At 46.3% G+C, this 15,526-nt stretch overlaps 1 protein-coding gene across 1 annotated transcript in view; it reads right to left on the reverse strand.

Moving 5' to 3' along the window:
- Positions 1 to 15,526, reverse strand: part of PBX4 (PBX homeobox 4) — a 45,150-nt gene that overhangs the window by 20,884 nt on the left and 8,740 nt on the right. Inside the window, 1 exon segment of the mRNA XM_027084836.1 lies at positions 9,328 to 9,401. Within this exon segment, the coding sequence (XP_026940637.1) occupies positions 9,328 to 9,401 (74 nt within the window).

Consider the following 15,526-nt stretch of genomic DNA (forward strand, 5'->3'; position numbering starts at 1 on the left):
CCTAAGAAGAAATCTGAATAGGGTAACAGATGCTGCAAGAAAGTGCTGCTTCACAAGGATCTGTGTACTAAGGCCTTAAGCTATGGGCCCCCAACTGAAATCCTTCAGTCCTTGATTGGTTTTTATAACAGCTTTATTGAGAAATAATTCATGTGACATACAACTCACCCATTTCCAGTGAAGAACTCAGTGGTTTTCAGTACATTCACCAGGATGTGCAACTACCACCTAACTTTTTCACTACCTAACTTTTTCACTACCTCAAAAAGAGACCCCGTCCCTGTTAGCAGTCACTCCCCACTCCCCACCCCAGCCCCTGGCAACTGCTAATCTCTTTCTCCCTCTTCTGGACATTTCACATAAATGGAACCACACACTATTGTGGACTTTTGTGTCTGGCTTCTTTTATTCAGAATAAAGGTTTTTTTTTTTTTTAATTGAACTACAGCTGATTTACGATGTTTCTGGCATACAGCAAAGTGATTCAGTTTATCTATATCTGTATCTATATCTTTTTCAGATTCTTTTGCATTATATGTTATTACAAGATATTGAATATAGTTCCCTGTGCTATACAGTAGGGCCTTATTGTTAGCATAAAGTGTTTTTTTTTCTTTTAAAAATTTTATTTATTTATTTTTGGCTGCGTTGGGTCTTTGTTGCTGCGCATGGGCTTTCTCTAGTTGCGGTGAGTGGGTGGCTACTCTTCGTTGCAGTGCACAGGCTTCTCACTGCCGTGGCTTCTCTTGCTGAGGAGCACGGGCTCTAGGCGCGCGGGCTGCAGTAGTTGTGGCACACGGGCTCAGTAGTTGTGGCTCGCGGGTTTAGTTGCTCCGCAGCATGTGGGATCTTCCCGGACCAGGGCTCGAACCCGTGTCCTCTGCATTGGCAGGCGGATTCTTAACCACTGCGCCACCAGGGAAGCCCTAGCATAAAGTTTTTAAGGTTCATCCATGTTGTAGTTTGTGTCAGAAAACTTCATTCCTTTTTATGGCTGAACAACAGGCCATTGTACAGATGGACCACATCTTGTTTCTCTAGTCATCATCATGGACATTAGATTTTTTTCATAATCCTTGATTTTCTATTTGTCTATACTAATCCACCTGTCTGTCCAACAGAACTTTCCCAATGATGGAATGTTCTAGATCTGCACTAATATGGGAGCCACTAGCTACACGTGGCTACTGATTACTTGACATGTGGCTAGTGTGGCTGAAGAACGTCTTATTTAATTATACTTGATTTTAATGAATTCAAATGCAAATCACCCCTGTGGGATGCGCCACAGTCAATAGCGGCAGAGGAGCTCTGTAGGCTGATCAGAATCGGAGGCTTGATTCATGAGTCACCTGGAGCCTGTGGAGCCGAGAAAGGACACTCCAAGCAACCTGAAAAATAACCCTCCAGCTCTAGAAGATCTGCCGCCTGCGCGGCCACAGCGAAATACCGCACAGGGGTCTCAGCCCCAGGGCCAGCCAAACACAAAAGGGATCTGAATTCTGGAAGAAGACACACATTGGCCCGAAGGGTAGTCGTTGGACAGACCCAACCAGAAAGCTGAAGCTACTGATCAAGATGTTGCAACTGCAACAGACCTGAGTGGCAGAGGAGGAAGGGAAACAGAGGTAAAAAAACCCCGCTGGATTACTTATGCCTGAGAGCTCCCAGCCAGGCCCAGGAACGGTGGTAAGGAAATAGGAGGGCGGTCCTTTGTGTGAGAGTTATTACATCCACTTCCCCCACGGCAGCTGCCCGTGCTCCTTGGCCCGAGAGCAAGGCTGGTGGGGCTGGGACTTCTCGCTCCTCAGAAACGAAGTGAACCCAGGACTGACCAAAGTGAGGCACAGATGCGTACTTGAGGCCAGCACAGGGGACAGTCACAGCTTGGAGAAGACGGAGCAGGTCCCTCGATGTGAACTTCCCAGGACGCCTGGCGGCTCTTCAACGCGCTGCCCATCTGCAATCCCAGATCCAAAGGTCTTTACGCAAGTTGGCATTCAAGTGAATTTGGAGGCAGAGCCTGACCCACACCAGTGTGTGCGACCGTTCCTGTTCTGAGGCTGTCACTGAACGCAAGGCTCTGCCTCAGCTCTTGTCAACACCACATATGTAAAACCTAAACAATTCTGAGTTCTGTAACGCACCCAGCCCCAAGGGTTTCAGGAAAGGGACTGGGCCAGTATTGGGTCCTCCCAGCTAAATTCAAAGCTCTCTAAAAAGGGTTTATTTGTTCTCCTCAGGACAGCTCCTCCAGATACCAAGAAGGATGGCTGTTTCAAGGGAAGGATTCGGGAGGGGGGTGTTCTCCTAGGGTATCCTTGGTCTTCAGAGACTGCGGCAGGCAGGACCACCCAGACACCACACAGAGGAGAGCACAGGTGGAGGGCCTGCGTATCGACCCTGGAAGATGCACCCGTGTCCTTCCCACAGGCCGGAGGAGGCATCGGAAGGCAATTCCTGGAACTCGTGGGGTAGTGCTTCCAGGAACATTTGACAACACGGTTTACGTGGAGGATGGCTTTCTTTTCAGGATGATACGAATGATAAGCCTTGGGTTCTAAGTCAGGCCCCAGACACTCAGTCTTCCTGAACCCTGTAAGCTGTACAGGATAAAGGATTTCACTTAATAGGTATCAGTCACCAGAAACAGTTCTTCACTCAACAAAAATATAAGGTGTGTACACTGTGTGTCAGGTACCAGGGCAGTCCTAGGACACGGCTCGTCCTAGACCCTGCACTCGCCATTGGAGACAGATTGCAGAGGCTAGGAGCCATCATGGGTGCAGTGAGTGCAGCAGATGCACAGACAGTGCCCGGGGCCTGTGGGTGCAGAGTTCCCTCCCTGAGCCACAAAAGGGTGTGGAGGGGCAGCACGCAGCCTGGCTGTGGGTTACAGGGGTGCCACCCTCTCTCCGGAGCTTCACTCTGCTCATCTGTAAAACAGGAGTGAAGTAACTGTCTGTCCCGGGCCACTGGAAGTTTGGGGTAATGATGCCAGGACTCGTGGAGCTCTCTGGCTGTGGCCCACGCTCCATCAATACCTACTGGGCTTTTAAACACTCTGCGCAGGTTTAGTGTTCACCCTAAAGGTCTGTCGCAGACACTAGCTAGAGGGAAATGTGAGAAACGTGGGTTAAATCCAGAAGCCAACGTGCTGTCTCCCAGTGTGGGCACCCCAGGAGGCTCAGCCTGCAGGACCGCTCACCGGGCAGAGGCCCATGGGAAGCTGGTGCAGGGTCATGACCCTGAATAGTTTTCTTTGGCCCAAGACTTGGTCATTCCTGGTCATGGGGTTGGGGGAAGCTGAGGCAGCACTGAGATCTCATTTACTTTCCTCGTGGTCCATCCTGGAGACTGTAAGGCCTGCGGCCCATGTGCTGGAAACACAGTGCTTCCATGACTGCACTTCCTACTGATACGAAAAGACACCTGGCCACACTGAACTTGACATTTAGACAGCTCTCGGCAATTGTGATGGCCAGTGCTTTGCAAGGCTGAGTGGTGCTGCCCCATCCCCGTGCAGCCCAATCTACCAGGCACCCTGATGTTTGAGCCAATCAGTGGAAAGGAAGCATGATTTTCTGAAGAAATGCCCAGATCTGATGCATGGCCTACGCTCTGAGCCCTACAGCCGCCTTGGGATTCAGCCTGGGTGGAGTCAGAAGCCCTGAGTGTAGCCCTTGCCACCTGGGAAGATGGGACAGGGCAGCGGCGTGGGCTAAAACGGACACCTCAGCCTGTCCTGATGGCAGTAGGTCTCAAACCTTTCATTTTCTCCTGAAACTGCTGAGTTTGAAGCTGACTGACAGCTGTGTTCACATATGGACATACAGAATCAGATGAAGCAAAAGGAGAAGTGCCCAGACAGCGCACACCCACAGCTCTCAAGAAGCAGTTTCCCCAACAGTCCCAGCATCATCTCACTAATGGGGAAAAGGTCATCAAAGAACTACAGCTTCCTGAGACAACAGCTGATTAAACTACTTTGAAAAACTGCTTTTCATTACTACTAAATTCCTTACTTTGCATAGCTAAGCTGTCGATAAAAACCTCAAGGGCCCACACACCCAAGGAGCTCTGATGACAGAGCCAACTGCTGAGGGCAGTGGGGATCACCCGCCCCCGCCAAGGGCTGTTTTTTTCCCCCTGGCGGCAGGTGGGAGCTGGCAGGGGGACAGCACACCTCAGAGAGAGGCAACAACACGGTAAGATTTTTATGATGGTGATCAACATCATACAATTCGACGGTCCTGAGGAGCATGTGACCGTAGTCAGTGTCTCCAGGGGATGGACACACACTGGCGTGTCCCCTGTGGGCAGTCTCTTCCAGCTCACAGGACTCGCGGGTTGTGCTCGTTCAGCTGTAGGAATGCTGCTTATCTGGTGCACACAGGGCACTGAAGGGAGTGCTGCGAGGGGTTAAGGGCAAACTTGTTTAAACCCCCAAAAAGCCCAACCTTGTTTACTAGAAGTCATAATATCTGCTCCCCATAATTTAAATAAGGAACAGACAAGACAGGCCATTAGACATTCAAACACCTGTGAGAGGCACCTGAGCAGGAGCCTAGTGTGGGACCTACAGGGCAAGGGGCCGTCCGCAGAGGGTGACCTGGCTCTGGGCGTTGGAGCCTAAGGGAAGCGAGGAGGGCAGCCAGTGGGAGCTAGTGGGGGACCCGGGTCAGGGGCTGAGGTGGTGAAAAGGGATGCACGTGAGGGGGGGAGGGAACGACTGATTAAATAAGTAAAAGTACTGAGGATGATGGGAGCAGGGTTCTTATTGTCAGAGAAAGGAGTTACCAATCTAGAGAGAGAGAAAAATAGAATGAACCCTGTGGTGCTGAACCAGAATTAAAGACACTGAAATGAGGGAATTCCCTGGCAGTCCAGTGGTTAGGACTCGGCCCTTTCGCTGCCGGCGCCCGGGTTCGACCACTGGTCGGGGAACTAAGATCCCATAAGCTGCCTGATGCAGCCAAAAAAAAAAAAAGATACTGAAATGAGCTCATGGGTTTCAATATATGCAGATACAGTAAAAACAGACATGAATGAGTCTGTGTACACATATATATGCATCACCCGCAAATACTCCTGAGCTCTGTGCCCTGAGAGTGACCAGAGCAGTACCACCTCAGTGGTAACGAGCATACCCGGGACCAAGAACTACTCTAAGTGGAGCCAGGGCTCCTGGAGAAATGGCTGATTCCGGCCCGGCAGCAGAGGGGAGAATACGAGCCTGGAACATGTTATGGCAGCAAGGAAGGGAATGCTCAAAGGCTGATGGAGACATGTCAGAAGGACATGAGCCAGCTTCAAGGGTCTCACGCTAGCCAACGCGGGGACAATTTGAGCGTCGAAATGAGTGATAATAGTAACTGTGATAAGATAAGACTCCATGCATTCCATGAATCTATACTGACACAAGATACGAAAATGAATAAAAGGGAAATTGAATGAGGGATAGTCTCAGAGTACCTCCTACAGAATACTTATTACAAAGGGAAAAGGAGCAATTTTAAAAAGGAGGAGTCTGGCAGACACTATCTCACTTGAGTGATCAAAGTTCAAGTCATCAATAGGGGACAGAGCAAATGTGGGCACCCCTGAGCAGCCTCTGTGTGAGAAGAGGCGTTGCTTCATTTTGAGGATGTGTAGCAGAAATCTAATCATGAGGAAACACCAGATAAACCCAGATGGAAGGACTTGCCTGTGATCTTCCAGATGGTCAAGGTCATGAAAGTCAAGGAAAGACAGGGGCTTGTCACAGATGAAACAAGACCGAAGAGATGTGATAATTAAACGCAACAAGATTTTGACCTTTTTGTCCTTTTCTATAAAGGACATCATTGGGACAACTGACAGAGCCTGAAAGAGATCTGCGGATTCCATGGTGGGTGGGGTATCAGTGTTCCCTTCCTGACCGTGACAGTTGTCCTGTGGGTAAAAAGGAGACTGTCCCTGTTTGTTGGAAACGCACTCAAGTGTGCAGGGGTCACGGGGCATCGTGGCAGCAACTTACTCTCTAATAGTTCGGGGAGAAAATGTATTTACGTGTTCTTGGAACATTTATGTGAATCTGTGATTGTTTCAAAATAAAAAGTTAAACACACACAAACAAACCTATGAGAACAAACATAGACCACTCAAACTACAGTGGCTTTGTAAACCAAATGGGATATAAGCGTTTGGGTTACAGAGTGCATAGAGGGTAAAAGAACTAGAACAGAAATATACCACACGCTGGCTCTTATGAGAAAGGAAAGTGGTGGGAAAGATAACAGATAAAATGTTGACCTCTACCTGGGTTAAGGAGTGACACCATGAAGATCCACAATGAGATATTCCTTTGAAATAATATGATTCCCAAAATCTGCTGTCAGCAAACAGAGTCTTTCAAATACAAACAAGTGTAAAAGGATATCATGTCCACTACAATGGGATACCACTTCGCAACCAACAGGATGGCTATTATAAAAACAAAACAAAACAAACACAGAAAATAACAAGTGTTGAAGAAGATGTGGAGAAACTGGAACCCTTGTGCACTGCTGGTTAGAATGTAAAATAGTGCAGCTGCTGTGGAAAACAGTCTGGCAGTTCTTAAATATACAATTACCATGTGATCCAGCAATTCCACTCCTGCGTATATACCCCAAATAACTGAAAGCAAGGTCTCAAACAGATATTTGCGCAGATATTAGCATCATTATTCACAATAGCCAAAAAGTGGAAACAACCAAATGTCCCACAATGGGGCTTCCCTGGTGGCACAGTGGTTGAGAGTCCGCCTGCCAATGCAGGGGATGCGGGTTCGTGCCCCAGTTTGGGAAGATCCCACATGCCGCGGAGCGGCTGGGCCCGTGAGCCATGGCCGCTGGGCCTGCGCGTCCGGAGCCTGTGCTCCGCGGCGGGAGAGGCCACAACAGTGAGAGGCCCGCATACTGCAAAAAAAAAAAAATGTCCCACAATGAATGGATAAACAAAATGTGGTCCATCTATATGATGGAATATTATTCAGCCATAAAAAAGAAGCAAATTCTGATACATGCCACAACATGGGTGAACCTTGAAAACATTATATTAAGTGAAATAAGCCAGTCACAAATGGACAAATATTGTATAATTCCACTTATATGAGGTACTTAGAGCAATCATTCATAAAGACAGAAAGTAGGATGGTGGTTACCAGAGGCCAGGGGAGTGGGGAATGGGGAGTTAGTGTTTAATGGGGAGTTAGTGTTCAGTTTAGGAAGATGAAAAAGTTCTGGAGATGGATGGTGGTGACGGTTGCACAATGATGTAAATGTACTTAATGCCACTGAACTGTACACTTAAAAATGGTAAAGTGGTAAATTTTATGTTATGTATGTTTTATCACAATAAAAAATGTTCCAACTGTGTGTATGGGGAAATATCACGTCCTTACAGCATTTGGGTGAAACAAATGTAGGTTTAAAATTGAATTTCTCTTTCAGTCACCAGATAACTACTGGAGGCTGGCACCACACCCATAGCCTTATATGTAAGAACTCACACAGTCTTCAATAACCGTGAGCTAAGTGTTGTCACTGTCCCCAAGTCACAGAGAAGGACTGGGGACAGAGGAAGTTTCAGTCACATGCCAGGGTCATGGAGCCAGAGGTAAAGCGGAATTCAGACCCTTTCACTGCTCTCTGCCACCGTCCATGTCAAGTACACGTCAATCTTGCACCAAAACCGTGTTCAGAAATAAACATACTTTTGTACCACATATGTGCTTTCCACAAGCCCCAGCATACTCAAGTGCTACGCTCCAAAGTGACACATGACATTCAAATAATTGATCTCAAGAGACCAACTCACTCTGGACTTCCCTGGTGGAGCAGTGGTTAAGAATCCGCCTGTCAATGCAGGGAACACGGGTTTGAGCCCTGGTCCGGGAAGATCCCACATGCCGCGGGGCAAGTAAGCCCGTGAGCCACAACTACTGAGCCTGCGCTCTAGAGCCCGTGAGCCACAACTACTGAGCCCGCGTGCCACAACTACTGAAGCCCTCATGCCTAGAGCCCGTGCTCCACAACAAGAGAAGCCACCGCAATGAGAAGCCCGCACACCGCAATGAAGAGTAGCCCCTGCTCGCTGCAACTAGAGAAAGCCCGCCACAGCAACAAAGACCCAATGCAGCCAAAAACAAAAAGAGAGACACCAACTCACTCTAAGAAATCAAGTGACAACCCTTCTCTGATGATTTTGGTTTAAATGATGTCTTCACCATATTTGTGGCTTCTCTTGTAAACCATCTTCAAATTGCTATTAACCTTGACCAAGTGATCAAGGTCAGTGGTCCTATCAGTGATAGGACTTACTGACAGCACATACCTCCGACACGATGCACTGAGGACACAACGTTGCTTCTGTGCGATTCCTGCCACAGATGCACAACCTCAGTCTAATTATGAAGAAACAACGGACGAACCACACTGAGGGACTCTATAAAATAACTGAGCAGGTCTCAGCAAAAGTATGAAAGCCACGGATGATGAGGAACAATGGAAGAAACTTCATAGATTGGTGGTGACTAAGGAGACACGATGACTAAATGCAGTGTGGGATCCTGGACCAGAAAAAGGGCATTTAGGACACAACCTGGGGAAATTCAAATGGGACCTGTTGCTCAGTTACAGAGCATTGTACCAACATCAATTTCCTGGTTTAATCACTGCACTATGGTTCTGAAGGTGTTGCCATTAGAAGAAGCTGGGAGAAGGGTATACTCTCTGTACTAATTTTTCTTCCTTCTTTTTAAAAAATTAATTAATTGAATAATTTTTGGCCGCGTTGGGTCTTTGTTGCTGCGCGTGGGCTTTCTCTAGTTGCAGCGAGTAGGGGCTACTCTTCATTACGGTGCACGGGCTTCTCATTGCAGTGGCTTCTCTTGTTGTGGAGCACGGGCTCTAGGCGCGAGGGCTTCAGTAGTTGTGGCTCACGGGCTCTAGAGCACAGGCTAGATTTTGATTATGATTCTACTTTCCTAATTCTGTCATCTCAGATCCTTTTGTAAAACAACTGAATGCCACAATGGCTCTGAGGTCTTGCACCTAGAATGCAGCTGCTTATTACTCACTGGCAACAGTATTTCTCTAGTTACAAACTGCAAAATAAATGAGTGTGATACACCGGAAAGCAGGGCTCTGACAAAGCAGAAATGTACCAACTGAACCATCGCTGCCAGAGAGGGATGTGACGAGCAAGATGGCCCACGACGCACGTTAGGGCTGAGCCAGGACCAGAGGTGCGAGGTTGTTGTGGTCCTGATGCCACACAAGAAGTGTCTTCTCAGCGGCCTACCTGCCTTTTCCTTGATCTCACAGGGCACACTGAAGAGAGCAGGCTTCATCTGATGACAATTCAGAGCATGCTTTCTGAAAGAGAGGTGACAGAGGAGCAGGTGAGAAGGAGAAGAGTCATTCTGTGCATGAGAGTAATGATCCTCTATACTGAGTCTGCCAGGTCTGTTGAAAAACCCTCTTACGAAAGGACAGAACCGCAGCATTTCAAATGATCGAGCTTCAAAATTGTCCACACAGCTAAGAACTAGGTCAACGGGTTTTCCTTCTTCTAATCCACCATTGCTTATTCTATTCATGAAACGTTGCAAGTTTTCTACTGTGGTTACATTGTAGTTGTGTACTTCGAAAAGAACATCAGGATTAATGTTCCTCAAAGTATGTTCTGCTGCTTGAACTTTACTTAACCCTGCTTGATGAGGTTGGAAGAAAAGTCTATTCATATTGGCCAGTTCTACCTTGTCATAGTCAAAGAGTAGCAACTTACCAATGCCACATCTTGTCAGCATTTCAGCAGTCACACTGCCAACTCCACCAACACCTACTATTGCTACAGCAAAGGTACGGATTTTCTCATAGTAGCTTACAATTCCCATTCGTTTCAATGCCATCAGGCGGCATCTCCACCGCTCCCGCGGGCCTCTCAGCCCAAACTGCATTTTAAAAAGATCACTGTGGCTGCTCTCTAGAGACTGGGCTGGAAGGCAAATATGGAGCCAAGGATACCAATCTGGAGGCTATCACAGCTGGAATAGTCCAGAAATGCTGTTGGCTTAGAGTTATGGTAGTAGACATAAAAAGTAGATAGATCTTTGGTTTGGGGAACAGAATCAACAGGACCTCCTGATAAACTGGTGTAGGGTTTTAGGGAAAGAGGAGGTTCTAGGATAACTACTAGCTTTAGGTCTGAGCAACTGGATGGATGGAAATATCATCAACTTCAACAGGGCAGACTGGAGGGCAGCAGGTTTGGGGGAGGAGGGTCTGGAAAGGAGGGTTGTACTTTGATCAGGTTTCACCTGAGATCCCTATGAGCTACCCAAGAGGAGGTATCAGGTAGGCAGCTGGCACATGGACATGGACTCAAGGCTGGAGATAAACAATACAAAGATGGAGTCCTGGGCATAGAGATGGCACTTTAAGCCACAAGACTTGAGGGAATCACTATAGGACAATGTAGACAGAGAGCGGCCCAGGCCCCAGGCTTAGGCATCTGTACTTGTAGAGGTCAAGCAGATGAGAAAATCCTGCAGAAGAGACTGGGACCCAAACTGCCAGTGGGGAGGGACCAAAAACAGTTTCAAAGACAGAAGAGTAATCTGTGAGAAATGCTTCTGAGAGGTGAAGTGGGAGAAGAGACCTTGGATTTAGCAACATGGAGGTCACTGGTGACTCAGCAGAGTGAGAAGGTTGGGAGAAGGTGGGTGGAGATGGGAGAGGAAGTGGAAGTAGCAACCACAAACTCTTTGACACTTGATCCCAAAAGAAAGTAAAGAAATGTAGCAAGTGCTAAAAGAAAGGGTGTGTATTAATCATGTTTAAAATTTTCTATCTTTTATGATGCTTTGACATCCTGGGGCCAGGAGAGACTGCCCTTCCCAGGGCTAACTAAATCCAGATATAGCAAACAACTTGCCTGAGAGCGTGCCTTTCATATGCAAACTGAAATCCAAAGGCCACACTCCCAATACCTCTTTTATCTAACTCTCAGCACCAGTCAACATGCCTACACACACCCCACACACCCCCACACCCCCGCCCCGCTTCCCTGGTGGCACAGTGGTTAAGAATCCACCTGCCAATGCAGGGGTCACGGGTTCGAGCCCTGGTCCGGGAAGATCCCACATGCTGCGGAGCAACTAAACCCGCGAGCCACAACTATTGAGCCCGTGTGCCACAACTACTGCAGCCCGCGCGCCTAGAGCCCGTGCTCCTCAGCAAGAGAAGCCACGGCAGTGAGAAGCCTGTGCACTGCAACGAAGAGTAGCCACCCACTCACCGCAACTAGAGGAAGCCCATGCGAAGCAACAAAGACCCAATGCAACCAAAAATAAATAATAAATAAAGAAATAAATTTAAAAAAGAATACAAGGAAAGAGAATGAAGTCGGCTGCTCTGCTTCTTAAAGGGGATTCTAGGAATGATTATTCCCAGGTCAGCTTCCTGCTTATAAAACATCTTACTTTCGATACAGTATAAAGCACCTTTGAATGAATACAAAGTAACTTCACAGAATGTTTTTGTGGTTTATTATGAAAAGTAAACAAATGTCTAACCTTTAAGCATGTTCTTGGCCTAGAGGTGATCAAGCGGCTGACAGCAAACCATCAGTGATTACATAAAGTACGACAGACTACATCATTCATCAAAGGGGATGAACTAATTTCTGTGACAGACATATCCTAAGGTGACCCCCACTGAGTATAATCCTGTCTCCTTGAGATTGGGCAGAATCTGTGACTTGCAAAGTGGCAAAAGTGATGGTATATAGTCTGGCAAAAGTGATGGTATATAGTCTCGCCCGTGGTTATGTTACATTATGACTCCACCTTAGTGGACTGGGGAATGTCACCTGCTGGCCTTGAAGCCAGCTGCCATGTTGTGAGAGGGTCGGTAATGGGGAACCGCAGGCAGCCTCTTGAGGCTGAGAGCAGACCCCCAGCTGACAGCCAGCAAGAAAACAAGAACTTCAGTCCTGCAACTGCAAGCAAGGGTTCTGCCAACAACCCTACGAGACTGGAAGATGATCCTGAGCTTCAGATAGGAACACAGATCAGCCAACACCTTGACCGAAGCCTTGTGAGACCCTGAGCAGAGGACCCAGCTCAGCTGTGCCCAGATTCCTGCCTGTGGAAACTGAGATCAGTTTTAACTGTTTTAAGCTGTTAGGTTTGTGGTAATTTGTTACATAGTGACAGACAGCTGAGATAACTGAACAGATTGTAAGGCAGTGAATGGGGACTGTGGGGAGAAAAAGAAGGTCTGTGCTCGCACCTTTAGCAAGTACCTGACATGTTCTATGCAACCAAGTATCTACATTAAAACAAAACAAAATGTTAATGTTTATGAAGAAGCAAAATTCCAATGAATGAGAAATCATAAATCTTTTAAATAAATAAAAGAAACTTCCGAGGATAATCTAAATTAAAAAACAAATTTGCGAATATCCTTTTAAAACCAATGCTAAACAAAACCAATCTGTAACAAAACTATTGAGAGTCACATAGAATCATGCCAGAAAATGAAAGCATACAGCTTTATCATCCTCCAACCCCACTTATTCAATATTTATAGGACAAACATTTATTGAGGCACTAGTATATACCGGTCACTGTATAAGGAGAAAGGAATGTGGGAATGAATAGAACATAAGTCACATCCTGGCTTCTACTAACTGTGTACTGTAGCTTCTAATTTTAGCTGTAATTTACTTTTCCAAATTATGGAAAAATCTGCTTTCCTGAACAAGGTATTATTATATTATATTTATTTATTTTGGAGGTATTTATTTATTTATTTTTTACTGAAGTATAGTTGACTTACGTTACATTAGTTTCAGGTGTACACCATAGTAATTCAATATTTGTATAGCTTATACTCCAAACAAAGTTATTATAAAACATTGACTATATTCCCTGTGCTGTACATTACATCCTTGTAACTTACTTATTTTATACCTAGTAGTTTGTACCTTTTAAGCCCCTTCACCTATTTAGCCTCTCCCCCAGCCCTCTCCCCTCTGGCAACCACTAGTTTGTTCTCTGGATCTGCGAGAGATTTCTTTTGTTTGTTTGCTTGTTTCATTTTTTAGATTTCACGTATCAGTGAAAACATACACTATTTGTCTTTTTCTATCTGACTTATTTCCTGAGCAAGGTATCATTTTAAATTACTGAGGAATTTGATTTAGAGATATATTCAGAGATCTTATCCTTTAGAATAAGATACTTCTTGAAAAAGCTTCCCTGAGAGCGGCAATGATTCTAATACCTCAACAAAAGATGAAATCAAATCCCCTTAATTATTCTCATTTCTAGAAGGATTGTTTTAGCTGACAAATCCAGTCACCTCCTGGAGACAGACCTAGGTAAAGAACAAAAATTAGAAGACATGTTTCCTACCCTGAGGAAATCAAATCTTGATGGAAAACCTAGAAATTCACAGAGGATGCCAAGCTCCAGAAAGGAATGCAGCCCAGGAGACAGACGCCCTGGCATTTTAAAATAAGCTTCTTTGTAAAAGTAAAACTGGGAAGAATCAAACTGTTGTGGGTACCATCAGTCATCTGTAGAGTCATTCTAAAAGCAAACCTACAAACAATGAAACAAAAACAGCTAAGTAAATGGGGGTTGAGAATACGTACTGATACACAAATTCAACCATAAAAATTATTAGTTATTTTAGCAAAATGAAGCCTTGGATCAGGAGGCAGTTTTGGTAACAGGAAACGAGGATAGTTATTTAATACAACACAAGAAAAACTCTGCAGGACTTGAATGAAATGCAACCTTTAAATGGAATAAATTTAAGTCTGTGAAAATCTCATTATGATGTCCTTATTTCCTAATCTGCCCATGGATTGGTCACAATCAACACTATTGTTAAATTTCTTACTCAAAACCACAGAGAGATGAAAATCTCTCCTGAGTAAAAGGTGAAATGGCTTCTCACTGCCTGCTCCAAAAAACACAAACCACTTAGCAAGGCATTCGAGGCTCTTCACCAGAGTCCTGCTGACCTTCTCCCCCCTCCGGACTTGGGGAAGTTCTACTCCTCTGTCTAGTCCAAGACTCTAATGGGTTGGCCTGTCCTAGCCTGGATTTCTTACCCCCTCCTTTCTTCCGTTTAAAGCATTTACCACGCCTGGCCCGGACATGATGAAGGCCTCAACTTACTCATTTCAGAAATTCCAGGCCAGCACCATACTTGGCACACTAACTGAGCAAAGATTTGTTGAACTGAACTGAAGGAAAGGTAGAGGCTAGAGATGTGCCACTAGCAGAGTAGAAATGAAGAGTTTGAAAGCAGAGCTCTGACGTCTCTAGACTTAAGTGGGGCAAGTGGAGAATCAAAAACTAGGGTGAGAACTGCTAGGTTCCACAGCCAAAGAAGGGAGCAGAAGCCAGAAGCACACAGGGCCCGGCTGGGGGCCCCTCTTTTTGGTCTCGGTTCTAGGGCCGAGCCCACACGGGGCACTCATCCACTCTAGGAATGAAGGGAAAATATTAAGGGGTTTAATAGTGCATCATGACAAGAGAGACAATCAAAAGGGATTTTGGGCTTCCCTGGTGGCACAGTGGTTGAGAGTCCGCCTGCCGATGTAGGGGACACGGGTTCGTGCCCCAGTCCGGGAAGATCCCACATGCTGCGGAGTGGCTGGGCCCATGAGCCATGGCCACTGGGCCTGTGCGTCCGGAGCCTGTGCTCCGCAACGGGAGAGGCCACAACAGTGAGAGGCCCGTGTATAGCAAAAAAAAGGGATTTTGCTGTGATCCTAGATAGCTTCAGGAAATTGTTTTAAAACCAACAAAATCGGGACTTCCCTGGTGGCGCAGTGGTTAAGAATCTGCCTGCCAATGCAGGGGAGATGGGTTCAATCCCTGGTCTGGGAAGATCCCACATGCTGCGGAGCAACTAAGCCTGTGAGCCACAACTGCTGAGCCCGCGTGCCACAACTACTGAAGCCCATGTGCCTAAAAGCCTGTGCTCTGCAAGAGAAGCCACTGCAATGAGAAGACTGCGCACCGCAATGAAGAGTAGTCCCCGCTCAATGCAACTAGAGAAAGCCCGCATGCAGTAATGAAGACCCAATGCAGCAAAAAGTAAAATAAAATAAAATAAAATAAAATCCAACAAAATCCAACTCTTAGGAAAAGCACACCAAGGACAGCAAGAGTTTCCTTTGGCACTAGACAAAGCCAAGCTAAGCATGTTAACCCAGGAGCAGAGCTAAAACCTGCAAGTAGTCTAAGAACACAGACTGCCAGGCACCAAGTTGACTGGTATCTACAGAACCTCCTTAAAGGCGATGAAAAAGAAAATTTCAGTTCTGAAATTTTACTTCCCAGCTTTGGACTAATAGATCCTCTCATGCTAAAGCTATCTGGCTTTAGGAAATTCCAAACCGTAAATTCCTCTTCTGACCCCTTGCATTCTTTGATGGGCATGCTGAAAGCTCAATGCTTTCTGACATGCATTAA

The sequence above is a fragment of the Aethalodelphis obliquidens genome, unplaced genomic scaffold (assembly GCF_003676395.1).
Source record: "Aethalodelphis obliquidens isolate GAN/ISIS:26980383/991018 unplaced genomic scaffold, ASM367639v1 scaffold53, whole genome shotgun sequence".
Lineage (NCBI taxonomy): Eukaryota > Metazoa > Chordata > Mammalia > Artiodactyla > Delphinidae > Aethalodelphis > Aethalodelphis obliquidens.